This window comes from Anastrepha ludens, chromosome 6, assembly GCF_028408465.1.
Source record: "Anastrepha ludens isolate Willacy chromosome 6, idAnaLude1.1, whole genome shotgun sequence".
NCBI classification, from domain to species: domain Eukaryota; kingdom Metazoa; phylum Arthropoda; class Insecta; order Diptera; family Tephritidae; genus Anastrepha; species Anastrepha ludens.
Window position 1 is genome coordinate 38731266 of NC_071502.1, and position 27952 is coordinate 38759217.

At 33.8% G+C, this 27952-nt stretch overlaps 3 protein-coding genes across 7 annotated transcripts in view; 1 reads left to right on the forward strand and 2 right to left on the reverse strand.

The window, feature by feature from the left end:
* Nucleotides 1-5675, reverse strand: part of LOC128866234 (putative uncharacterized protein DDB_G0286901) — a 125523-nt gene extending 119848 nt beyond the window's left edge. For 3 of the 5 annotated variants that reach the window (XM_054106808.1, XM_054106809.1, XM_054106806.1), the window contains exon 1: nt 5135-5675. The gene's annotated coding sequence lies outside the window, so the exon portion shown is untranslated. The remainder of the gene's footprint in view (nt 1-5134) is intronic. The other 2 variants (XM_054106810.1, XM_054106807.1) reach the window with 2 other exon arrangements.
* A 13337-nt stretch (nt 5676-19012) lies between these two features.
* Nucleotides 19013-27952, forward strand: part of LOC128866230 (helicase domino) — a 47417-nt gene continuing 38477 nt past the window's right edge. Inside the window, exon 1 of the mRNA XM_054106795.1 lies at nt 19013-19265. The gene's annotated coding sequence lies outside the window, so the exon portion shown is untranslated. The remainder of the gene's footprint in view (nt 19266-27952) is intronic.
* LOC128866236 (kynurenine 3-monooxygenase) lies at nt 22276-27948 on the reverse strand. The gene is made up of 8 exons (XM_054106811.1): nt 27002-27948; nt 24746-25055; nt 24586-24673; nt 23579-23747; nt 23255-23506; nt 22870-23100; nt 22622-22783; nt 22276-22547 (listed from the first exon to the last, which is right to left on the reverse strand). Exons 1-8 carry the CDS (start codon nt 27089-27091, stop codon nt 22470-22472), a joined length of 1380 nt encoding a protein of 459 aa, XP_053962786.1. The 5' UTR covers nt 27092-27948; the 3' UTR covers nt 22276-22469.

A 27952-nucleotide genomic window follows, 5' to 3' on the forward strand; every position in this document is an offset into this window, starting at 1 on the left:
GAAAATTCCTGTCAGACTACAAAAATGGCAATCGAAAGCAAGTGACAGCTCGCTTACTTAACGTCTCGATACTAAATTTTTGATGACATCCAGTGGTCAATTTCAATGAAATTGCCAATCGGGAGAGCAAATTGTATGAAGTTTGCAATTCCTGTCATGAAATATTTCAAGTCATATATTACTAACATCTATGAAGCAATGGGGTGTCATTATGCATCTTTCAACAGCCAATTGGTATTTTTTATGACGCTCACATGGGCAGCATCTTTGATAATTTTAGTTGTTCAGGCTGTACATTTCCCTTTTTTGCAAAAGAGGATTCACGCAGACTCTTAGCATCCTCCTTTCCTCATCATCGTATAAATCAAACAATCAAAAGCTCGAACGCACCACACTGGCTTAATTTGGGACTTTTTCAAACTGACAATAACATAACAAGGCAATGCTCACATTGAAAATATTGTCAATATTGCCATGAGTATCGAGATGTTGAGTTAACGCGAAATTAGCGCCTTACATTTCAGGATGCATCTTCTTTCACAAGGCGATGTCTTAGGAAATTCATGTATCCGTTTATGAAGTATGATCCTGTCAGGGTGAGGCAGGAAATGATGTTTACTATAAATGAACATTCACTTCATTCGCTCATTTGTAATCTCATTTTCCGTTACCTACCCTCTAAATTTCTCTCTATACAATCTCATTGCCTCTCTTGATTGAGCGTGTTTATGCATTCTGGTATGTCTTCTGTCGAATGCATTAAAATATATAACCATATTAAAATATATTACCTTTATTGAATATTTTATTTATATTAATACATACAGTCAAGGACTTAAGGACAAGGATAAATAAGACACAATTAAATCGTCAAAACTTGTGAATTAGTCTCTGTGTTATAGTTATTAAAAGCACTGTATGTGCTGTAAGTAAACTTTAGTCCTTGACTGTACAAGGTGAAGACCAAAATAAACAAGACTGGCGTCATAAAAGGTTTTTCATGGCGCTATCTGGCGACCACCGTAGCCGAATGGGTTTGTGCGTGATTACCATTCGGAATTCACAGAGAGGTCGTTGGTTCGAATCTCGGTGAAAGCAAAATTAATAAAAACATTTTTCTAATAGCGGTCGCCCCTCGGCAGGCAATGGGAAAACTCCGAGTGTATTTCTGCCATGAAAAAGCTCCTCATAAAAATATCTGTCGTTCGGAGTCGGCTTGAAACTGTAGGTCCCTCCATTTGTGGAACAACATCAAGACGCACACCACAAATAGGAGGAGGAGCTCGGCCAAACACCTAACAGAAGTGTACGCGCCAATTATTTATTTATTTTTATTATCTTTTTAATGAATTAGTGCGTTGGAAGTTACATCCCTAGCTGCCTTCCAGTGAAAGCTTGGTAACATTCTGTTCAGTGGAAGCGAAGTTATGAGTTTCGAACAAAGAGCTAATATCAAATTTTGTTTTAAAATCGGTAAAACGTTTACCGAAACATTTAAATTGATGAAAAAAGAAATTCATGGAATCGGAGTTGAATATCTCCAAAACATCGATTTATCGCATTTTAACTAATCATTTGGGCTTATGAAAGGTCTGTGCACATTTCATTCCGCACAAGTTAACTGAGGACCAAACATGGCTCAGAATTCAACATTCGAAAGACCTCATTAAAAAGGCGAGAAAAGACAAGAACTTGCTTTTCCACCTTATAACTGGTGATGGAACGTGGTATTTCCAACATTAACTTGAAACTAAGCGTCAAAGTGCCGAATGGAAGGCCCCAGATGAGCCACCACTCAAAAACTCGCGTTTGGAGAAGTCGAAAATCAAGTCGATGCTCATTTGTTTTTACGATTTCAAGGGGACTGTCCACAAGAAGTTCGTGCCAACAAGCCAAACCGTCAATGCAATTTTCCATCTTGGCGTTTTGAAGCATTTGTTGCATCGCATTCGTGAAGTCGCCCTGAATACCGCGAAGGAGGAAGCTGGCACTGATTGCATGATAATGCACAATCTCATCGATCCACTCTTGATTTATACTCCGCGTATTTGCCTGACATGGCTCCCTGTAACTTCTACCTATTCGAAAAATTGCATTTAGCCATGAAAGGAAAACATTTTGTGTCCGTAGAGCCCATCCAAAAGGCTTGTACCGACATCCTGAAATACATTCCGGTCAATGACCTGAAACACTCTTTCGAAAATGTTCGACTACTTTGAATAAATAAACTCGAAGTCATCAGAACAAAGCTCCGGTCGTTTCTATTTTAGCTCAGTTTTGTTTATTTTGGACTTCACCTTGTATATGAATACACGGAAAATAAAATGTAGTTTACAAATCTATTGCAATTAAACTTTCTTGCTCCAAATATGTACAATATATATATTTTTTTAATTTAAATTCGACATTTGAGCGCTTAATGGCGTCTTGTACTTCATTTTTATGTATATCTTTTGTGAATCCCTTTTTTTGAAGACACTTTGCAAAAGTTAAAAACAAATATTGCCAATATCAATAGACACACAAATTTTATTCAAATCCAAGTAAGAACCTGGAGTAACAGTTCTACTAGCAGTAGCGACACTTTTCCAAATAGTTTTGGAAGACATTGAAACATCACAGCCTTCTGAGCAAACTATAAAAGCACTTCCTCGTTATGAGCCTTGTAACTCTTTTTTTAACTCCTGAAATAAATTTATTTTAATTTCTTCAGTTCCGTCATTTTCCAATTTTCCTGTGTGTTCATCAGTACTCGACACTTTGGAATCTTTTTCTTTTCTAATTTCGCTCTTAACTTTCCACTGCAGTTCCTCACTAGAGTACAAAAATTATAAAGTTTTTCTTTTTGTAACCAATCGAAGCCAACGCCGGTTTGAATTCATCACTTAACAATACAGCACTCCTGAATTTGAATTAAAATTTTTAAAAATTACTATTAGCATAATGGCCTCTGGTGACGATACAGCATGCTTGACTGAGCTTTGTATGTGTTAGTGCAGTCGGGTGGCGTCGTGTCACACATACTTGTTGTCGGTAAAAATCAAAAATTTTAGATATTAGCGTCAAGCACCCGACACGCACACATATAAAGTTCTTGTCAAACAATGCTTGACCGTCACCAGAGGCCATAACATTGAACACACATTCTGATGGCCAAAAGCAAAATAAACACAGTTTTCAATTATTTATTTACCAAGATTCTTTGGTGGCATTTAGGAAAATATGAATTTAAGTGCAAAATTTACAGTTATATTAACTGGAATAGTGGTTACTTTTTATTGTAAAAATTAAAAATAATAAATAAAAATATATTTTTCCAGTGTATATATTTATTATTTATGGAACTTATTTGGCAGCTACAATACGGCGCGCGCAAATGGCATTATAATTTCTTAGAGATGCAAAAGCAGGGATGCATTACGAAATTTCCGAGTGGGTGCATTGCAGAATCAACGGCCGCCTTTTTTTCTAGCGGCGTTAGGTGGGAAGTTATGGCAACAATGTACATATATATTTTTACATATTCCTTTTTTTTCTTTTTTTTCTCGTTACAGACTTTTTGCGAGCGCCAACTCGTTTACGCAAAATTGTTACATATTTTTTTACGGTAAACTGATTTGAATTTTAGTTGGCATTTCATTGTTATTTGTCTTTTAAACGTTTCCTTCTTTTATAGTAATTTTTCAGTAATGATATACATGTACATATGTTTATATGAATCTATTGTTAGTGTTTGCGTATTTGCGTTTCAAAATGTATTTTAGAACGCACTTTGTTTTTATCGGCGTGCAGGCTACTATCAGGATTACTTGAAAACACTTATCTCACATATATTTTTATTTTGTTTTATTTTTATTTATTTATTTTTTTGTGTGTTGATTTACCGCTTCTTTCCTCTAAATTATTTAAAGAAATGATTAAAAAATTTCAAATATGCAACCAGGTGATTGGCAGTCGAGGGCAAAGCAGATTAGGCAGGGAAAATAAATTACCCCAAAAAATTTAATTAAATATATAGCAAATTACAATTCGAAACAATACACAGTGAAACAACAAAGTTCACAGTTTAAAAATTATATTTTCGTTGTTGTTTCAAGTAACAAATATTTTTAAACATTCAAATGTAATAACCGAAAAAAAACTCAATGAATTCATATAAAACAGTTCTGGTACAGAAATGGTATTAAATTCAGTATTTTGTATGTCCACCCGTGGCTGTAATTATTGGCTGTAAGTAGCGATGCATAATTTTTAACTAGCACGTACAGTGGCTCACAGTTATTTCATGAGTTCATTTATTTCAAAGAAAATCTATGACTTTTTTACATAAGTTGCATTTTCAAAACATACATTCATAGAAACATATAAGGGGTCTGTCATAAGACGCGCCTAGCTGTCATAATAGACAGAGCCTTGTTATAAGGGGAACCAGTGTGCTAAGGTACACTCATTTCTGCTCAGCTGAGATTCTATGCGTTTAGCATTGGGACTCGGCCACAATTGTCGGGCAATTCTGCAGATGGATTCGTTACGCATGAAAGATGAAACTTGGAAGTCTGTTAGTTCCATTAAGCCCCCATTTTTAACTGAGCGAACATTAATGCATACTTTTTTCCATCATACGGCGTAGTTATGGAGATAAGAGACGGATGAAATTGAAGAGCGACAATTATTGGAGCTGTTTAGAAGTATTCAACGTACATTTTTCCAGAGCCCATTTTCAAAAAACAAAAACATACATTTTCGAAAACAATATTTGGAGCGGGCCTTCCCTAATGTTTGTAGGTGCTCTTTGCACCTGTTCGCTGATGCGCGTGTATTTCAGTATGTAAGGTGTCCTGGCAAACGCTGTTGTGTTGTTCGAATTCGGCGTTTGCCGGTAGATTACGCAGCCTTTGAAGTGTACTTCATCCAAATGCTTGAATTAATTGATTTGAAAATAAGAAAATCCCCTAATTTAGTAAGCAAATCGCTGATACCGTTGCAATAACAAACAAGGCCGAACAGTAGCAAAAAACCAACATAGTCTAATTTACGTTCAACAGAAGAAAACAAATACCCAGTGGGTTAACTTATCTATTAATATTTTTGATACTTATTTGAAATATTTTACGCATAAAAAATAGGTGCATACTTTTTTCTTGAAGGTTATCTTCCGAACTCGCACTCACTGCCTTTGTTGCAGCCGAAATGTTTTATTATTGTTTTCGATTTGCCCCGAACTAAACTTTGAGAGTTTATTTGTAGCGTTGGTTTTTTCGGCTTTGAACTTATTGGTGAAGCACGCGCGCACGTTTTTATTTTTCTACGAAAAGACTAGCGCAACGTGTGTGCATTTTTTGACTTATTTATATATGATTTTATTTATTTTTACTTGTTTTGTTGTTTTACAAACACATAAACAATACGCACTTACACGAATCGAACAACAATAAACAATTTAGTTCCTTCACTTAAGGTTGGTCTTCTATTTCGCATTTAAACTTATTAATTTTGCACAATTTTTTGATTTTTATTTATATGACAATTGCGTTTTTTCGTGAAAAATCGTATTTTTCGCAGTGAAAATGCTGCATAATACACAGAAAAAAAAACGTTTTTTGCTTAGCTAATTTGGAAATTTGTAACAAACAACGTATGTATGTATAATGAACATTCACGTCGAACATGTGACAAACAACTGATGCACGAACGAAGACGTTTGCTGCACGAAAGCAGTCAGTTTGCCGAAACGCAAAGCGTTCGCCGCTGCTAGCCTACTAGCCGCACCCTCCAACCTCTGGCGGATTCCACAAGCTCGTCATCAGTAAGCTACCAAACAAATTATATTAGCGCAAAGAATAATCAATGGCACACACATGCACGCACAAACATATTTACTCATACATGAAAGCATATATATAAATATATAAATTCGTACTTATGTATAGCGAAATGCGAAATATTTGAAGTAAGAGCAACAACAAACACAGCGATAAAAATTTAGTAAGCATAGGAATGAAAATTAGCAATCGTGCCATAATCGCAATATTAGCAAAGGAATCACAAATGTCATCGCATCAGCTGGCGAGTAAGAACAACAAATAGCTAAGTAATAATGATAGATCAAGAGAGAGAGAGAAAGAGTAGAGAGGCTACATAAAGAAAGTAGAAGGAAACGATTCGTTTCAAATTAACTAAAACCCGAAGACACGGCTGAAAAAAATCAAATATCTGAAGAGAATAACAGCTGGTCAGTCACAAAACAAGCAACAAACGGCGTTAAGTTGTAAAGAGTGAGAAATACAGAGAACATAAGAGAGCACGAAGTACATTGACGAAATGTTTGGAAAGTTCGTGTTGCTAAAGCCGGTTGGAAACGGAAACAAATTGGTTGTGAATAATGGCTAAGGTCGCCAACTTACAGTTTAAGCAACGGAAGGGAAAATTGTATTACCGGTAATTAGAAACTCGACAACGTTTATATTCTTTTCATATACGGCGCACAATAGATATCAAAGAATTAGGTTGACGAACATCTTAACTGAGAACAACGGCAAAACAGCTAATGTTTAAGGTCCAGTTTGAGGTGCCGTAACCATAACCACATAAATTTGCTGATCGAACGAACCTTTGGGCAACACATTAGCCGATTAGAGATGATATACCATAAACCGTAATCATAACCATAGCTGTAGAGAACATAAAATTTTGGATTTTCGCCGCAACCAAACCAATTGATTGTTGATTTGCTGCGTTGTAGTATATAAAACCACCGTATTAATGAATAAATTACTAATTTCCTCGTCACTACTCAAGTGGTTATCTTTTCTTTACTTTCTGCGCTTTCCAAATAAACAGATAAATGACAATGTATGTAAATATCAGCTGCTTATTGCTATGACAGCAATAACAGATGCCAGTAAGTGTCGTTATGGTTAAGACTACGGTTAAGGTTATGGCCTTAAAATTTGCCGTCTTTATTTCCGATTTAGACAGAGATGCGAACAAGTCGGAGTCCGATATATGTATGTATGTAAGACTCCGTAATGTTCTTCTTTGAGCTCAATAACTTGTAGTTTTTGAAATTTCATATACATATTACATGTACTTATTGCTTTAACGTCTTGCGCTGGAAATTCATTCTCAAAAGCCGGTAACTGTATCGTGTAAACCAATTTATAACGAGTGCTTGCTCACAATATTTGAATGCTTATAAATAAAATCAATAATATTTTAAAGAATTTTGTTAATATAATAATTTTGTACGGTGATGTATATTTCAAAATCATCAGGAATGTGCAGCGCAACAAGATATTTCATACATTGCCATACAGTTCCACTACGTTTATTCTGTTTCGCGCATACCTCACATCTTCGTTGAGGCTTTTGAGGCTTTTGTTTACTTTGTGTAGGAGGAATTTTTCTTGGAAAAAGTCCCCACCGTTTTGCCTGCAAGCGCAATGATGTGTTATCTAAAGAAGTCCTTCCGTGTGTTGGGTATTCAGGAATATTAACAATTTGTAGATGCAATGTCCAGCCAAATTTTGAAAGGGAATATTTCTTAGAATTTGGAATTTATTTTGTTTTCCGAAATAAACAACAGCTCTTTTACAGTTAATTCAGCAGACGTACATTGCACGCCATTTCCAGCGCAAGGGGTTAATTTCAAAAGAAAAAATATGTTAATGCCTTTAATCTCTAATCGTTAGAAAATTTAATAATTTGAAACCACGAACATAATAGAATCGGAATTAAGCCAGTAAAATTGAAAGCCTTTGATAATCGTCTGTAAATTGGCTGATGTTGTTCCATAAGCACACACACACCACTATAGCTTTATAGAATTTTAATGCTGAAAAAAATCCGAATTACAAAACATCAATAAACGACACTGGTGATTTTCCGTGCAATAAAATGAAAACAAAAAATAATTCAGTTACACGGCAACTCAGCTGATTTGTGCACCTCTCATCAACGATCGGCATTGAATACTTAAATCGAAGAATAGGTAGGAAATTGAATAATAATCACTAGGAAAATAAGAAGAGAAGGATAGGAAAGAGTCACACAGCGTGTCGCTAAACAAAATAAATAAATAAGTTTGTAAGTTAAGAAAATATACATATGTACATATATGTATGTAACACCTTGAATCTTTGTCGTGCGGTTCAAGTGCGCAGATCACTCATAAACTTGTTAAGAGTGGGCGTAAAAATTGTTGCTATTATTTACATACAAACATTCATATGGTCTCCGATGCTAGACATTAAAACAGAAGTATTTACTTATATTCATACATGTTTGTATATATGTATAAGTACACGCATTGTTTTTTACCCACACTAAATGCGGTTTCTTGTTATTTGACTAATGTGCGATTTTCTGCCGAATTATGTAGCTTTAAACATGCGTGACGCCCTATGCGCCATTAGGAGTTAGAAGGAAACATATATGTATGTATATATACATATATATAAACATGTATATATCTACAGCATATGTACATTTCATGCACTAGTTTAAAAAATATATATAAAATTTATCTGATAAAATTTAGTTTCCTGTAAGTGTTTATTTATGTAGTTCTTGTCAATTTAAAAACGTGCTAAAATTCTTAGGGGAATATCTACTTTATATTGACTTCCGGTTAAAGTAGAGCAACATACACACGTATGTTCATATGTATATGTAGGTACAAGAATGATGTAAACAAGATTGCGCCCACCAGAGCGTACGTGACGTCACGTTTGCTGAGTTGTGCAGTATTGCCAACCATTTGCTCTTCACAATAAATTTAGTGCTTTTTTATACCGAAAATGCGACAATTTTTAAGTTTGGTGTTTGTTTCTTTTTGTTTTTAATTTACGGCTAGCGAAACTTTAGGTTAAAAAAAAACTGTATTATTATACAAAAGAAGTTTAAAAAAGGCCACTCTGAGAAGATTTTAGTGCTAATGAAAATTTGTTTACTCCTATAAAATTTGATAATTTGAAAGTGTAAATTTAATTTTTGGCTCCATTTAAGGCTATGCAAAAATATTAAATGCCCCGCTCTCAACTCTTCTTAAGATTGAAAACGTTTTTACACATTTTAAAAAGCCTTTGAATTTATTGAATGCGAATTAAAACCATAGAGATGTAATCGTTTATTCCGGTCATCAATCCTTAGTGAGACATAGAGCATCAAGAGGTGTATTCATAGTAAAAATAAGCAACAAAATACCAGAAAATACTAAAGAAACCATACTGACATTTTTACAAAAAGAGTACCTTATCTAGTTACATAACTTCAAATATAGCAAAAAGTCGTTCCCTTAACAAAAGAGTTTCGCTTAACAAAAAAAAGTCATTAATTAAATTGTACATAAGCATAACACATTTATTTAAAAAAAAACGCACTTTCTACAGACAATTTGTCACGCTCAATATCATGACGCCTACAAAGTTCCTACTTAACACAATAAACTTTCGTGTTTTATTTTCCTTAAATGGGCATTTAGTGCGTTTTTATATCCAAAGCTAGGCAACACTGCAGTAGCGAGAGAGAGATTTGACTGCCGAAAGCAGAAGAACACCAACAACACCGGCAATCGCGGGCAATGCCACCTGATGTTAAAAAAAGTAAAGCTAAATAAAACTGAGTGAATTATTTAAATAATTATTAAAAAATGTATATTTTACAAAATTATAAACATTACTTTTAATTAGAATAGGCTAGAAAAATGTCATGTGGAATGAACTAAAACTCCGAGACAAAAAATAATAAAAATAACAAAAAAAAATGCTAAATCAAGTTACGAAAATGGTAATCTGGCCATACTGAAGCTAAAATCACGTAACTAGTTGTCAAATTCGCTGAGCACAAAGTAACGGGACCACGATGGGCGCCATCTCATTATTCTTTGCATCATGTATGTAGGTACATATGTAGCGCTAGTGATATACATAGATGACTAGATGTGAAACTCTTTTTCTCGTGAGAGCGCTGAAAAATGTGCATTTTTTATAACATTTTCCAATATTGCCACACCGGTAGAAACATGAATTGGGTATTTTTGAACCAAAGGTCTGGAATTTTTAGTTTCCACACCATCATTGAGGTTAGTATTTAGTGTGCGGTTGCCCAATAACCTTATATCACTCGTAAACAGCTACATATACTAAAAATAAGCACAATCCGTATGAAATATGTACATAAATAAGCAAAAAATTTAAAAATTTATATGTAAATGAAATTATTTAAAACTGAAATACAAAAGTAATTTAATAATAATAAAGTAATGAACGCGAAAAATATAAGTTATAATTAAAAACATGACTTATTGCGATTTTTTAATATAACACAGAAATTGGGTAACAAAAAAAAAAATTCTCAAACAACGAATAGAATAAGTTAAAGCAGATTACCTTTAATTTTTTGTAAAATATCTCAAACACAAATTCAGTTCCCTTACTTACGCTTTTCAACCATAGAATATTTACGTATATACAAATTTTCATAAACCAACACACAGTTTTCAATAAAATTACATTATGTACATAAGACTAATTAAAAGTAGAAGTCGAAAGGGATATAACGAGCTTTGGATTCTACAAACTCCCTTCAATTATTACATTTCAATTGAATTAATTTTAAGACAAATAATTATAAACATTTCAACGCGTCATTTCTCCACTATGAAAAAAGGAACTGTTTTCGTCAATTATTTTTGGCGCGTTTCTTCTGGTAGCCAGCCATTTCGCCTATCAGCTGTTCAAAATCCCATAATGTGTGAGTGCTACCAAGTTTTGAAACGTCCTCATGGGCGCGCTCTCTCTCAAAATGAATAAGTTTCACATCTAGTTATCTATGGTGATATATGAATCATAGATAACTAGATGTGAAACTTATTCATTTTGAGAGAGAGCGCGCCCATGAGGACGTTTCAAAACTTGGTAGCACTCACACATTATGGGATTTTGAACAGCTGATAGGCGAAATGGCTGGCTACCAGAAGAAACGCGCCAAAAATAATTGACGAAAACAGTTCCTTTTTTCATAGTGGAGAAATGACGCGTTGAAATGTTTATAATTATTTGTCTTTAAATTAATTCAATTGAAACGTAATAATTTAAATTGAAGGGAGTTTTAGAATTTTTCAAAGCCTTTTATATCCTTTTCAACTTCTACTTTAATTAGTCTTATGCACATATGCATATGAATACATTTTACTCGTACATACATGTACTTTTATTGAAATCTGTATGTTGGTTATGTCTGTAAATTGGTATATACGTAAATATTCTATGAGTGAAAAGCGTAGGTAAGGGAATTTAATTTGAGTTTGAGTTATTTTACGAAGATTAAAAGTAATCTGCTTTAACTTATTCAGTTCGTTGTTTGAGAATTTTTGTTTTTTGTTACCCACTTTCTGTGTTATATTAAAAAATCGCAATAAGTCATGTTTTTAATTATAACTTAGGTTTTTCGGGTTCATAACTTTATTATTATTAAATTACTTATGAATATCCGTTTTAAATAATTTCATTTACATATAAATTTTAAAATTTTTTGCTTATTTATGTACATATTTCATACGGATTGTGCTTATTTTTAGTATATGTTGGGGGTTACGAGTGATATAAGGCTATTGGGCAACCGCACACTAAATACTAACCTCAATGGTGGTATGGAAACTAAAAATTCCAGACCTTTGGTTCAAAAATACCCAATTCATGTTTCTACCGGTGTGGCAATATTGGAAAATGTTATAAAAAATGCACATTTTTCAGCGCTCTCACGAGAAAAAGAGTTTCACATCTAGTCATCTATGATATGAATGCTATGAATTTGCTAAGTAATCGGCGGATATTAGTAGATTCGGAAAGTTAGTTAGAATTTTTGATCTTGGGCTACAAAAAATGTTTTCTCGTATTTAAAAAATATCCTAAAAACGTAATGCCTAATTTTGTGAGAAAATATGTACTTATCTTGAGCGAGGTTTCATATAAATAAATAAAATAACACCCAAACATGCAGAAAAATGCAAAATTAACTAACTACCAGTTTTAGTAGTTATCTTGATTTTTTTTTTTCAGAAACACCAACTCGTATTTTAACCGTTTAACCAAAGGGTGATCACTTTAAAGGTATCGTATTTTAAATTGAAATAAAACAAAGAAAATTCAAGTACATTGGGCTTTCAATCTTTATTATTTTTGTGTAGAGCTATTCATGAACTTTATTTTTTAAAGCTAGTCCCTTTCAAATGTTCGCCGCAACTGCGCCGTAATTCGGCCATTCGAAAACACCAATTTTGAATGACTCACTGGAGGACTTCGGTCGGTATCTCGTGAATAACTTTATCCATAACAGTTAACTAGTCCGAGGCGAAAGATAAATTGCTCACCGAAACGACGACGCAGTAAATCCATTGTTTCATGTTTGACTGTATGGCAAGTAGCACCGTCTTGTTGGAACCAAATGTTGTGTAGATCACGAATACCTTGCGGTTGCTGTTCAGCCCAAATACGGAAATTACGGCCTCATCGCTGACGGTTATGTGCATCATATGTTGGCCTGAGTGCGTCATAAACACTTTTCACAAATCATCGATTTTCGTAATAGAATTGTATTATTTTGTAAACGTTGTTGAGGCGTAAGTTTTTCCATGATGAAATGTCAATGAATACTTAAAAAAAGTATGTATATAGTTTGACAGTAGTCACGCGTGGTCTATCAAAAAAAACCCCCTATTGGAAAAAGTGTCCCCAATCTGATCACATTTTAGAGATGCCCTTTTGATTCTTCATGCACCTGTAACTGGTAATTTTACAACTGCTACAATTCTAGTCACTCTTCCAACTAGTTGATTTCTTCCATCAAATTCTATTTAGTTCATGAACAAGAATATTGACTGAATAGTTTGGTTTTCCACTGTAGGGATGCTTTCATACATCCAGATAAGCCGAAATCAGCCTTATTTTTTGAGCTTTTTTGGAATGTTTTATTGTATATTTCAAAAAAATGCACCTTTTTCTGAAGGTTGAGCGTTAATACTCATTTATGGTAGCATTTTAGAACTTTCATCTAACGAAACTTAAAAATAATTTGCCACTACGTCTTGCTAAGTGAATTTTTTATGACTAGTTCATACTCAATACCGTGAGCTTTTCAACTCTTTACCGCATATGGACCCATATATGGTATGCAATTAGAATTCAATTTTATTCCCAAATTAAGCATTATAAGAAAATTCAAACTTTTTTAAGCCATTAAATATATATCTAGCAATAAAAGAACGCAAACAAAATTTTCTATGATTTTATGACATTTCGAAATAAACTCACTTTTGTGCAAGTGGGTGAAAAAATAGAATTGAAAATTGAAATTGAAGTGCGAGTGATTCATTCTCGAAAAACAACAACAGAGTAAAACGTAAGTACTTTTTGGAAACAAAAAAATATATATTTTCAACGAGTCGATATACTCATCCCTCCCGAAGGATAACAATTTTTCCGTTTTTCAACTGTTTTCTATACTTTACAACTAGTTTCTCCATATGGTTTCGTGAAAATAAAAATCAAACTATAAAACCTTTTTATTATTTTTCCCTAATATGTCTTACTGATAAGTAAATAAAGTTATTTCACCCGTGAAATAATTTTTTTTAAACGCTTTATTGATTCAGGGTGAATATAAATGTTTGTTTTCCTAACATAAAGTTTTTGATAAATTTTTCTATAACAAGCTTGAGTATATTTTTCCATGGGAATGGATATTTTTTATTTTATGCACTTATTCATAAATATTAATACATACGTATATATGTATAATCATAATTCATAATATGTTAATAGCGAACAAAAAAAAATCTAATTCATATGTAAAAAAACGCGTGCATGTATTTTAATTACATTAAACAGGTATTCGAATTACATAAAAGAGGCTTCAATAAACCATCAAAAATGAACCAAAAAAAATCCTTAAATGCGACTCTAAACGAGCTCTGAAATTCACTGAAAATGAGTCATAAAATGTGCCGAATCAGAATTAGATTTGGAGCTCATTTCTGAAGGCAAATTTCGGATATAAAAAGCTTAGAGCTCATAAAAGAGTATTTTAGTGTCCTTTGGTTTCTTCTTCTTCTTGATTGACACAATAACCGCTTAAACGATTTTGGCCGTGCTAACCGGCGCCAGTTGAGCACACCAAGTGAAGCCAAGTCCTCCTCCCCCTGATTTTTTTAAAACAGAGAAGGCCTTACTCTTCCTCTGCTACCACCAACTGGTACCGCATCGAATACTTTGAGAGCCGGAGCGTTGGTATCCACTGCTGGATGGCTGGATCTTTATTCGCTGCGCTATGTCTATGTCGTCGTAAAGCTCATACAGCTCATTGCCTTGCACATCCATCGCCTGCGATATTCACCGTCACCAACGTGAAAAATTCCAAAAATCTTCTGCAGAATCTTTCTCTCAAACACTCCAAGAGACAACTCATCGGATGTTGTTTGCGATTCAGGCCCGAATTTTTCGGAGTCGGAAACATCATCTCTCGCCTGCATCCGAAAAGTCGAAGCTTAATGAATATAACCCAGAATCTCAGTTTAGCCTACACCATCTCGAAGGGTTAAGGCGATGCAAAAAGCTCAATTTAATAAATACTTATATTTTCCCGTGCTTCCTAGGTGGAACATATGACCTCAACAAACGAATTATAATTTAATTTATTTGAAATTAGAAATTTTATTTGTCTCCACGAATAACCTGCTTTCTGCGCTTCTGCATCCATCTGTCGCCTCCAGGTGTTGTACAACTCATTCTTAAAAATTGCAATGAAAAAATGTAATAAATTTGTTGAAATTCGCACTTAGTTGTCAATGCATGGAAGTGAAAAAAAGAATTTTTTTTTAATGTTTAAATTCACCAAGCAAGGAATCTTAAAAAAGAATCAAAGAGATACATAGATTTAAATGTGGGTACCAAACTTTTAAATAACTCGTTTGGATTTCGTGATATTGAAACAGAAAAAAATGACTGTAATACAAATTTGTAGGAAGGATGTGGAAATAAAATTTTTCAATGACCTGTTTAATTATCCAGCTATAAAAAATTAATTAAGCTACTAAAAATTTGCCAACTTGCTTGAAAAGCACTCATAAATGGGAGATTCATAGGATGTGAGCAAACATATGTTTGTATATTTTTATTTTCTACTTTCTGTTAATTCAATAGTTCTAAAAAATTGCGAGGTTTTTATCTTCTCATATTCTATAAGAACATTTTGTCAAAAAAAAAAATTATGTAAATTCGCAATTTTTTTTGACAAAAATAAATATTTTTGTTTGCGACCCACGTAGAAGACATGTGTTTTTAGCATAAACAAACAATAACATTAGATGGCGGGAGATTGATGACCTTAAAAAAATTTACACATACTTATGTACATATGTATGTATGTTTACATTAACCCAGTTGAAGAGCCTCCCAACAGCTGTGTACCTCTGCCACCACGTGCTTTTTATGACTTATAAATTTCTTAACTACGTTTAATCAAATTCAATTGCAAAAACAAAATATTATTGCATATTAAATCAGAAACCAACTTGTGACTACGAAACTGACTAATCATTTTGTTTTTCGCCGACAAAATATTGCGGAAAAAACGAGGTGGGAGAGCAGTGCTCAATCGAAAAACTAAAACACATACATATGTTTGTACATATTAATGAATGCGACCAATGCTGCCACTCAATAATAGAAATTGCAAAACATTTAGTATAAGTAGTATTGAACTCCAAGATTTTAGCTAGCAATCGTCTAAAAAAAATATGTATGTATGTATGTACATATATTAAAGGAAAATGACTCTTTGCTGATTTTATTTTTCAAAGTGTAAATGAATTCAAATAGGGTTGGTGTCGAAATTCTGTATGTACAAAATTCTAAAAACAAAATTCTGCTTTTTAAAAGTCTGCTTTTTTAAAATTCTGCTTTTTTAAAATTCTGCTTTCTAAAATTCTGCTTTCTAAAATTCTGCTTTCAAAATTCTGTTTTACAAAATTCTGTATTAAAATATAATGTTAACAATGTTAAAGAGGTAATGTAATTATTTAATTTATTATTATTATTATTTTTTATTATTATTCGAGATATTAAATAAAAAAAAATAATAATAATAATAATAATTTTTTCTTCAGTTTCGATAGAATTCACAGTATTTTTGCGTAGAACTTCTTTACGCGTGGGCGGCCTTCGGCCGCGCTTCAAAAATATAACCCTCATCAGTCCAGCTCCGGCAACGCAATCCACCGTATTTTTGCGTAGAACTCCTTTTCGCGTGGCCGGCCTTCGGCCGCGCTTCAAAAAAATAACCCTCATCAGTCCAACTCCGGCTACGCAATCCACAGTATTTTTGCGTAGAACTCCTTTTTGCGTGGGCGGCCTTCGGCCGCGCTGCAAAAAAATAACCCTCATCAGTCCAACTCCGGCTACGCAATCCACCATATTTTTGCGTAGAACTCTTCTAAAAAAAACGAACAGCTGCGAAGAATTATTAAGAAAAGAAATGAATTAAGTCACACTACATATTTAAAAAGAATTCCAAAAAATATTGTAATTGGCTAAACTAAAATATTGTTATCGCTTAAACATATACATATGTATATTTATGGAATAAATGTTTATTTTGTTACTTCTTGTGTGACGAAAATCACAAAACTTGAATAAAACAAAATTTTTCGCATTAAACATGCAGAATTTTGAAAAAGCAGAATTTTAGAAAGCAGAATTTTAAAAAAGCAGAATTTTAAAAAGCACAATTTTTTTGCAATTTACAGAATTTTGTAATACGGAATAATGACACGCTCCCATTCAAATACTTAGAATTCGTACTATCAGCGAGTAAAGACACATCAATTGCAATAGAGGAAAGAATTAAATCTGCTAATAAGACGTACTATGCAAATATAAATTTGTTCAGATCAAAGATTTTATCGTGAATGCAGAAAATCAAGATGTATAAAACTTTGAAAGAAAGAGAAGCCCACCAAGAAAGAGAAGGCTTGATGATGTAGAAGCAGACTTAAAAGCGATGAACGTTCGTAATTTCTCAAAGGGCTTATGACATTTTTTTAAATAGAAGAGATTAAATAATATCGATCTGTAAACATTTTATAACAAAATTATGGAAAAGTGTTTTTTCCTCATTGGAATTTAATGGTAATATTTAAAGCGTTGGTAGCATGGCTAAATATTAATTTAAAAAAATGCACATAAATGGGTGTCCTGTTTGTTTCGTCATAAAATATTGTTTTTCTGCAGGTACTTTTATTGTTCGATAGTGCCAAAATCTGTCAATATTCATTCTTGCCGACCTAGCAAACAGCCAATAGAAAACAATCCTAACACTTTTGGTATGGCAAGTCCAAAACCGGCAACACTATAAGCGGTTCTCTCACAGAAGAATTGTACAAACAAACACACATTTTAATAAATATGTAGCCAACACAGCACATTTAAGAGTGCGTGCTTTGTGTCATGCTCAGACTAGCCGGCGTATTTTGTAAAGAATATCCCAACAAAACAAAAACCCAACAAAAATAGAATTTTCTGGTAAATTTCCAATACACGGCAGTTGTAGAGTTAACATATGTATATGTACATACATTTTTATACATACATACATATGTATTATATAGAAGAAGTTGCCTTTTGCTGTTATTGTTTTTAAGTACTCACCTACCTACATATACTCTATCAAGAATGATAGAAAGAAGATTGCGCCCATCAGAGAGTACGTGACGTCACGTTTGCAGAGTTGTGCAGTATTGCCAACCATTTGCTCTTCGCAATAAATTTAGTGCTTTTTTATACCGAAAATGCGACAATTTTTAAGTTTGGTGTTTGTTTCTTTTTGTTTTTAATTTAAGGCTACCGAGACTTTAGGTTGAAAAAAAAACTGTATTATTATACAAAAGAAGTTTTAAAAAGGCCACTCTGAGAAGATTTTAGTGCTAATGAAAATTTTTTTACTCTTATAAAATTTGATAATTTGAAAGTGCAAATTTAATTTTTGGCTCCATTTAAGGCTATGCAAAAATATTAAATGCCCCTCTCTCAACTCTTCTTAAGATTGAAAACCTTTTTACACATTTTAAAAAGCCTTTGAATTTATTGAATGCGAATTGAAACCATAGAGGTGTAATCGTTTTTTCCGGTCATCAATCCTTAGAGCATCAAGAGGTGTATTCATAGTAAAAATAAGCAACAAAATACCAGAAAATACTAAAGAAACCATACTGACATTTTTACAAAAAGAGTACCTTATCTAGTTACATAGCTTCAAATATAGCAAAAAGGTCGTTCCCTTAACAAAAGAATTTCGCTTAACAAAAAAAACTCATAAATTAAATTGTACATAATCATAACACATTTATTTAAAAAAAACGCACATTCTACAGACAATTTGTCACGCATACAAAGTTCTTACTTAACACAATAAAAATTTCGTGTTTTATTTTCTTTAAATGGGCATTTAGTGCGTTTTTATATCCAAAGCTAGGCAACTCTGCAGTAACGAGAGAGAGATTTGACTGCCGAAAGCAGAAGAACACCAACAACACCGGCAATCGCGGGCAATGCCACCAGATGTTAAAAAAAAGTAAAGCTAGATAAAACTGAGTGAATTATTTAAATAATTATTAAAAAATGTATATTTTACAAAATTATAAACATGACATTTTAATTAGAACAGCTAGAAAAATGTCATGAAGAAAGAACTAAAACTCCGAGACAAAAAATAATAAAAATAACAACAAAAAAAAATGCTAAATCAAGTTACGAAAATGGTAATCTGGCCATACTAGAGCTAAAATCACGTAACTAGTTGTCAAATTCGCTGAGCGCAAAGTAACGGGACCACGATGGGCGCCATCTCATTATTCTTTGCATCATGATACTCTATCAACCAATCATTCTACTCAATTTAGTTTTTTTTATTTTGTTGCTGTGAGCGCCAATTTGATTTTTGACTAAGCGCTCTTCAGGCGGGAAATATGAAAAACTAGAGAAACTAACAAGCCACATGGTCGTCGTTCGTAATTGGTGAGAATGAAAACTGCCTCAAGGTTTATGAGTACATATAGACATATATATGTAGTGCTTGGTGAACCACGCCATCTATATCAATTCATTTCGGCGCAAAGTAAAGGAGGCGAAACATGTGTTTAGTGAGCAAAGTATTCAAATTCAATAGCAAAAGGCAGTGGAGAATTTCTTAGTGAGGCAGCAACTGAAATTTCAGTGAGTGGTGAAATTTTAATAAATTTGGTAGTGATTAAGGAAATAAAGTATAAAGTATTTAATGTACATATTTTACCATTATGCGAAACAAAAAATACATACATATATAAAATCATACTTGGCAAAATTCATTGTCATACATGTGTTGATGTGCCTAAAAGTAGGCAACACCTTTGTGATTTTTGCGTGGTAACTGATCGCACATGTGGAGAAAGTACAAGGAAAATATGTATTTAATCGCACAAACTGCAGCAAGTTTTTTAAATTTATTTTATACTTTCTGAAATATCATTTTTTTTTTAATTTGGAGCAATCATCTACCATTTCTTTTTTGAAACTATTATGATAATTTAAATATTTCACATCTGATACCTTTAAGTAGTAATAAAAATATCGTCGAATAAAAATATTTCTTTGTGCATTAAAAAACTCAAATTTCACAGGGCTCCAAACTAATGTTTTTTAACAGCATAAAACAATCCATACACATGGAAAGTTGCTACAATTTCAGTACTTAGCCCGATATAAATCCGACTCGTGCAAATGGCGTTTATGCATGTGTTGTGGACACGTGGTTATGATCTGGCTGGCATTTACGCATAAGCGCAATGGCGTTACCTAACAATACAGTCAAATTTGGATAACGCAAACTACATGTGCTTTGAATACGAACAATGCGAATTATTAAGGCAAGTAAATCGGCATATACACAAACTTAAGCTATGTAAGTTTGAAGTCAGTCTACTCAGAAACTTTTAGCTTTATGGAGAACTTTGCAATATGCCAAATGCTGCTGTTTTCGAGTCACCTTCGTTGTTGGTGGATTTCTATAGAACGAAGCATAATGAAAAAACGCAAATAAAAACTTGTCGATATCTCGCTTAGTTTTTGGATATGTAAAAAAAAAAATTAACATAAAATATTGTTTTACATATATATAATTATTTTTCTAACTAAATATCAGGTAAATTAATTTTGTTGAAACACATTTTTTTAATACTTAAAACTCATTATCTTAGAAACTATCATAAAATAATAAGATATTCCCTAGTTTCTGATTCTTCTCATTAAGCTTTTTATGGGACTGCTAAAAAAAGTTTATAAAATTCAAAAGGTAAGTAAATCTACAAGATCCTTAAAAGGGCTAATTACTAAACTGTCGGCGTAACCGAGTGTAATTATAAATGACAAATATTTTGTCTAGAGATCGACAGCATATCACTTTTGAGGCCGTAATGTAACCGAGCAGTATTTTGGCCAAACCGAACCGAACATTTCGCCGATCTTTTCCAACAAATTAGTTCCATATGGAATAGGAAGGGACGACGGAGGCCTTAGCCGAATCGGTTGGTGCGTGATTAACATGCGGGAGTGCAGATGTTCGCATCTCCGCGCATGAACATCAAATAATAGAAAGTTTTTTCTAATAGCGGTCGCTCCTCGGCAGCACTGGCAAACCTCCGAGCGTATTTCTGCCAAAGTTCCTCATAAAAACCATTTGCCGTTCGAAATCGGTAGCCTCTTTATTTGTGGAACAAGTTTAAGACGCACGCCACAAATAGGAGAAGGAGCTCGGCCAAGCAACTAACAGAAGTGTACGTGCCATTTATTTTACTATTTTCGTGGAATACGAGGACTCCGTTGTTCTCTGTAAACAATTCTATGTAATTTAATCCATTTTTTTATTTACGATTTTTCTTATGTTACCTTACGACAATAATAGGCAAAACTTTTCGCAATTGATTTCAAAATTTAAACCGAAATACAGAACTACAGAACACAGTTCGCACAATTTTTTAACCAAAAAAGGAAAGAATGTGCGGCCATATTTGGGCGAAGTGAAGATTAGAGTTTCTATGAATATATAGAAAATTAACCCATTCACGTCCAAAGAAATTCGCCCTTGCGCGTTCACTTTGTACGAAATATTCGCTTTATATTATTAACAATATTACTACGTGCTTAAAAAGTGATTGCTGATAACGTCGTTTCCATAAAGTGCAATTAAAAAAAAATTAAAAAATTTTAAATTCTTAAGAATTTTTTTTTTTTACTTTGAAGAGATCAAAAAGCATCTAAATTCTAAATGCTTACAAAAAGTTAGAATTGAAAATCAATCATACCGTTTTTAAACTTATATTAACTAACAGGTTTTCCAGTAGATATTTCGCCTTCATGACTTGCAAACCAACCGCAACTATTTACATTCCCATGGCAGCCGGTTCAACGTTACCGGAATGGCTCTGGGTTTTCTCCGACCAAGGGCTGCCACCCCAGAAAACTAGCCCTCTCTAGTGAACCGTTTATCATCATCATTCACATTCATATTTTGGAAAGCAGGGAATTTTGACAAATAAAATATCGTTCCCATAACAGTCGTTTCTACGTTACCGGAACGATCCGAACTAATATTCGTCCAGAGACTGTCACTCCAGCCGTATTCTCTGCACGTGTATGGGAAATGTTTATGCTGCTACAATAAATAAAATATATTTTACAACATTCGCAGCATGATAAAGAGTCCTGGTACCCGTTGATGTGCCAATATCGATGCCTAAAAGCATTTACATACATATGTATATACTCGTATGTAGACGTTAGTGATATTTTCCCGGTAAAAAAATACTATACATCGCTCATTTACTTTAAATGTCACAATTAAAAAGAGGTTTTTTAGATAAGTATGTGGAAGTGACCACAAGCTCTTCTTTTATGCTGCGTAAAAAAAATAATGGCGTTATCTATTACCAGTTTCCCATTTTTCTCTGCACTTTTTTATTTTTTTCTTCTTTTTTGTACAATTTTTTTTATTTAATTTTTTTTTTTATTTTTTTTTAATTTTTCTTTTAATTGTTTTCTTTTTTTTTTTATTTTGATATCCTTGCAAAATATGAAAGTACACATCATATTTTTTCGGTTATTAAACACTAATTTAACAAGACTTAACTTTAACTTTTGTTTCTGCGTCACGTGATGCCTTTGGGCTTTAAGGCAGTAATAAAAATATATGTATACTCGTATGTATAGTTTTTGTATTTATTTTCTACATAAATGAATTATCTACTACCCCTACACTACATTTTACGCCAGCATTAAATTTCAAATTATACATCAAACAAAAAAACTACAGCAGTTAATACCTACAGATGCTAAGCAGCTTATTTTCTTATCAAACTAGGAATTTTATTACTTAAAGGTAACTTCTTAAAAAACGCCAAGATAAATGGCAATGATTATAGCCAAAACCGCCAACAAAACCGAAATCAGCACATTATTTAACAGCTGCAAAGTGTAAAAAATCAAAAGTCCCAGTTAATTTATACAGATACCAGATTTAATTGGATTGTGTTAATCACCTTATCTTGCCATTTACGGTTGGCTATGCATTTGCTGTAGGGCATGCTGGTGAACGACACACTATTGTACAATGGCACCCAAGCGCTTGGGAACCAACGGAACAGCAGAGTATCGAGCCATTTACGGCAGCGAAAACTAACGCGTTTGGTGAGATCGCGCATCTGTAAGAAGAGAAATTGTGCAATTTATATAAAATTATTATAAAATCTTTTTCAATTTTTTAATAGCTGATCTTAGTGATTTTCACCTCAACATAATTGTACATTGCCAAGTCGCAAATAGCGTGCGCATCATGCCAACGCATCTCGGTGAATTGCTCCAACACATCGGCGGTGCTTAAATTTGGTTGATTAAATAGCGACATTAACAAGGTGCAATCTTCCATGCCAGCATTCAAACCCTGTCCATAGTAGGGCACCATAGCATGCGCAGCATCGCCAAGAATTAACGCCTTCGAACCATAGTGGTAGGGATGGCACTGAGAACGAAAAAAAGGTTTTATTTGAAAATAAAATAAAAAATTATGCTATTTAACAAGTAACCCCTTAATTTGCTATAATAATTATACATAGTTTCATGCTCTTTTACGCCAAAAGTTATTAAAGCGTAAGAAAAAAATATATTCCACTCACCTTTACTGAAAGTAAATGTTGCGGTTGCGATTTGAAGAAATCTTTGATTAGCATTTCCTCGCCGATCAGTGGCAAGGCATCGGCATAGTATTTGTGGAAAAATGTTAATAAATCCTCGGTGGTGCGTATGGTTGCGAAAACTTTAAATGGCATCGAGAGTGTTACAGTAAACGATTTATTTTGATTGGGCAGTGCAATCATCATGAAATCGTCACGTGGCCAAATGTGCAAATAATTTTCAGGCATTTGAAACTATATTAAAACGATTTTTTTTACAGTTGTAGGATTAAAAAAAAATAATAATAAATATCTGCATAAACATACCTCGCCATTTTTCGCTGGTATACAGAGCTCCAAGTAACCATGTTCAATATATTCTTGTGAATAATTGAAGCCAGGTCGCTTCACCATTTGCTGACGCACTGAGCTAAAAGCGCCATCACAGCCCACAACTAAATCCGCCTTGTCTTCTATCACTTCATTGCTGTGCAAGCTGCAATGGAGCAAAAGGAAAGTGAGAAAAAGAGAACAGAAGAACGAGAATAAAAAGTCATATGCAATTCTTTTGTCAGGCGTTTTTAGCGCTAAAATTAATAGCCTGCTTTTTAGTGTAAGACTAACCTGCATAGCTTTACAGATTGGCTAAGAAGTTCAGAGGCATGGAAATAAATGAATAAAAAAGTGTAAGCGGCTAATATTTCCCACTTAACACTTTGCACTCGTGACCGTTTCCGCGCGGACGAACCAGCAACTTGAAGCGCGTCGTAGCGCTTTTGGTGAATTTCTTGGCTCTAACTTAAAACGATTGCACACTCAAACTCGCACATAAAACTTTTAAATTTTAATTTTTTTTGTATCTTTACATATTGACGAATCGCTAGGGGTCAAAAGGTCTATGCGCGGCTTAATGCCAACCAGGCTAACCTAACCTACATATTGACGAAGATAATTTCTTAAACATTAAAATAAAATAAATAATTGGCGCGCACACTTCTGTTGGGTGTTTGGCCGCACTCCTCCTCCTATTTGTGGCGTGCATCTTAAAGTTGTTCCACAAATGAAGGGATCTACAGTTTTTTTTAAACACAGTTTTTAAATGACAAAAATACACTCGGAGTTTTCCCATTGCCTGCTGAGGGGCTACCGCTATTAGAAAATACTTTTTCCTATCATCTATCTTTCATGCACGAAATTTAAACTCAAATTTAGTTTACAAATCGCCAAACTTGGTTAAAATTTTCTTAAACTTGGCCTTTACACTGAAAGTTGACGCGCTTCAAGCCTTTCAAAAAAATATTTTTTGAAACAGAATCATAAATTCTCATACTCACCGCTTGAATTCCATACGGCCTTCATTTAAATTCACGTAATTCAACTTGTGCTCGAAATGACGATGAATATTGGGGAACTTTTCACCCGCTGCAAAGGGACAATTGCATACGCATGAATATTTATGTATATAAATAAGTATTTCTTTCGCTAAAACATTACCATTCAATAGCACCTCATTCAAAAACTTTCTGCCCACCGAATAGAGACACTGATGCGTGCAGGGATCGTATAGCACTACGGTGCGATTGCCTTTGATGTCGTGCAGCATACGGCCACGCATGGGAATGGCCGTTGCGAGCACCTCCTGCTCCAAACCAACTTCGGCCAGCGCTCTGCGCCCCCGCTGCGACAAAGCCAAATTTATGCTACGCCCTTGCACCAATTCAGCACCGCGTATATCCTCACGATATTCATATAAGTGCACTTCATGGCCGCGTCGAGCAAAACTGAGCGCCGCTAATGAACCGACCTGAAACGCAATGAAAATGCGGAAAAACGAAACAATTAAGCAACGTATAAAAATACAATAAGTTAGAAACGTTAAAAAAATATATTTTTTCAGATGTTTGTACAAATTTTAATGCATTAAATAAAAATGCATAGCGGCAGGATAATTACCTACCCTGTCAGAAATCAAATAGATTACCGTAACCAACGCAAGACAAATGTATTGACGGGGACAAAAAAAAAATTTAATTAATAAAAATTAAAAATATTTAGTTTTTTTTTTAAATAAATAAATAAAAATTAAAAACATTTAGTTTTTTTAAGGAGATTTAAATTATAGGTATTGCTGAGTATGCTTTAATATAATATTTACAAAGAAATTCCAACTATGAGCGAAACCTCCTGCGCAGCCGCTTGTCAATGTCAGTGCCCTAATTAGAGTATTCTGATAATTTTCTTGCTTCTTATCAGCTATTATTTTACACTTGTAACAGGTTGAAGAAGAAGAAGAGTCAAGTTGAATTCACTTACTGCCACTAGACGCTTTATTTTTCATGCTTTAGCTACATTTTAATCATTTTTATTGTAATATATTCTGATTATCTACGCAAATATGTATGTAGATTAGAGGATCAAAGAAAAAACTATGAATATAAAGATATTTTTTTTTCCAAAGTTGACTCTTAAAATAATCACTTTTCTCATATATTTCCACATGTAAATGTAAACTAGAAATAATTGGCATATTATGGCGATGTAGAAAGTGTTTTACTTGTATTAACCCTCTATTAACCCCTGTTCAAATGTAATCAAAATGATATTTCTGTGATAAACGGTTCACTAGGCAAGGCTAGTTTACTGGGACTTCAGCTCTTGGTCGGGAAAAACCCGATCATTCCCGTAACGTAGAACCGGCTGCCATGGGAATGATATTTCTAATCCGCTTTGATATTTTGCGTTCAATTTATCATTTCAACTGAAAACTGCAAATTTTAGAAAATTATTTGAGCTTAAAGTCTTGCAACTCAGCGAAAGAACTCGGGAAATAATGATTTTGCCATAAAATGCGTGTCGCTACAGAGAGGAATTCATATTTTAAAGATAAAGTTGGCTTCGTCGGTTTTATGGGTTCCTTCGTCCAGCTGACAAGCACAGTTTTCAGAACTTAGCGCGGTTGATTTGGAAGCTGCGAGCAGTGAAATGTTTGTTAAAGAAGTTCAACACTATTCAATGTCAGACCAATGGAGGATGCGACTATACTATATTCTCCACTTACTACTGTGTGTGACAATACTCAGTGTCCTTGTTCAACAATGCGTGGAAGAGATATCAGTAAAGAGCTTAAACATCAAATTCAATGCTATAAGAGCGCACTTTGGACCTTTTTGAAACTGCGAATGCTTACAACTCTTTCAAAAAAAAATTATCTTAAAGGTGAATTAGATAGTAAGTGAAAACTTTCAAATATAATGCAACATTTTAAGAATACTTGTCAGTGAATCGCGCAAGTTTTAGTGCATTACACAATAAGTGCCATAATATTCCATGTGGTATGTGTTTATCATTTTTCGTGGATTTCAAAGCACGTTTTTATTGAATGCTATCAGGTTCAGAATTTCAATATATTGTATATTATATTAAGTGCTTAATTCGCTATATTTGGCAAACGTGCGGAGTTCATCCAGTCAATGAAAACATTTTTCATGTACATCGCACGTTTGCTGAACGTCTTTTTTTTTTATTTAAGTATGCAGAAATAGCAACAACTCTTCTTGCATGCTACGTAAAAACTGCACAATTGAATTTAGCTAATTTTTGAGATTTTTATTTACTTATCATTTTTCATTAAATTTCATATCGTTAAAGTTAATTTTCTTGATATTTTCTTTTCACGAACTTTGACACTCTTCCAGCAAAGCCGCGATATGCATAATTTTTTCCCGGTTAGGTTTTCCTTTTTAGACTCACCAAACCACCGCCAATTATTGCTACTTTCAATGGCGCACGAAAATTGACACCGTTTCCATTTCCCGACGACAAGGGTATCGTATGCGACATTTCGTCTTTATACACTTCTAAAAGTTTGGCAAAGTTGAAAGTGAAAAAAGTTTAAATCTGATATAGAATGCCAGCAAACCAAATCTTTTATATTCTCACTGTGCTACTGATATGCTAATACCACTCAAAACTCTCGTTGCCAAGCGGGCAACTCTTCGCTATGGAAGATGCAAGCACAATGAATGAATGCGAGCAGCGAATGCGATGTATAAGTACAATTGTCTGTTTAGATTTGTTAGTGATTGGGAGCATAGCAGCAGTCAGATACCGTCATGTTTGTACGTACGTACATACATAGCTGTGTGCGCACTTTTTTAATATTTCTACTAGTCAGCCAATACAATATACCCCTTTGTAGTTTGATATGTTTTTGATAATTCGTTGAGGTTTGTGACAGCAACCGAGGCTGCTGCAACCGCATAAAGCGGCACGAGATGCATATTGCAAATCGCCAAATATTCCACAAGTAACCTCAATTTGTGTGTATGAATCCACCACGGAAGCCTTACTAATGATTTACTTTCGTTTTTAACAAAGAGCTGGAATGGAAATAATCAAACTCATGAATCAAATATATGCATTTATATTTGCCAAATGAATATCCGTTTTCTTCTCCAAACTCAATATACTCCTATCTACAATACACGACTGGACGTAGGCCTAGAAATGGACCGCATTTTCGAAATCAAATTTGCCAGCTCAGATTATTAATTAATGCTGCTATGTACGCATTTATTGCAGCAAAGACTTTTTGACTTTGAGCCGCGATCAGCTCTAATCTAATCGGCACTAGCTCCCAAATCTATAAAGGCCACGAGGAACAGCTTATACATATATGCATGTACGGTGTATACGCATATA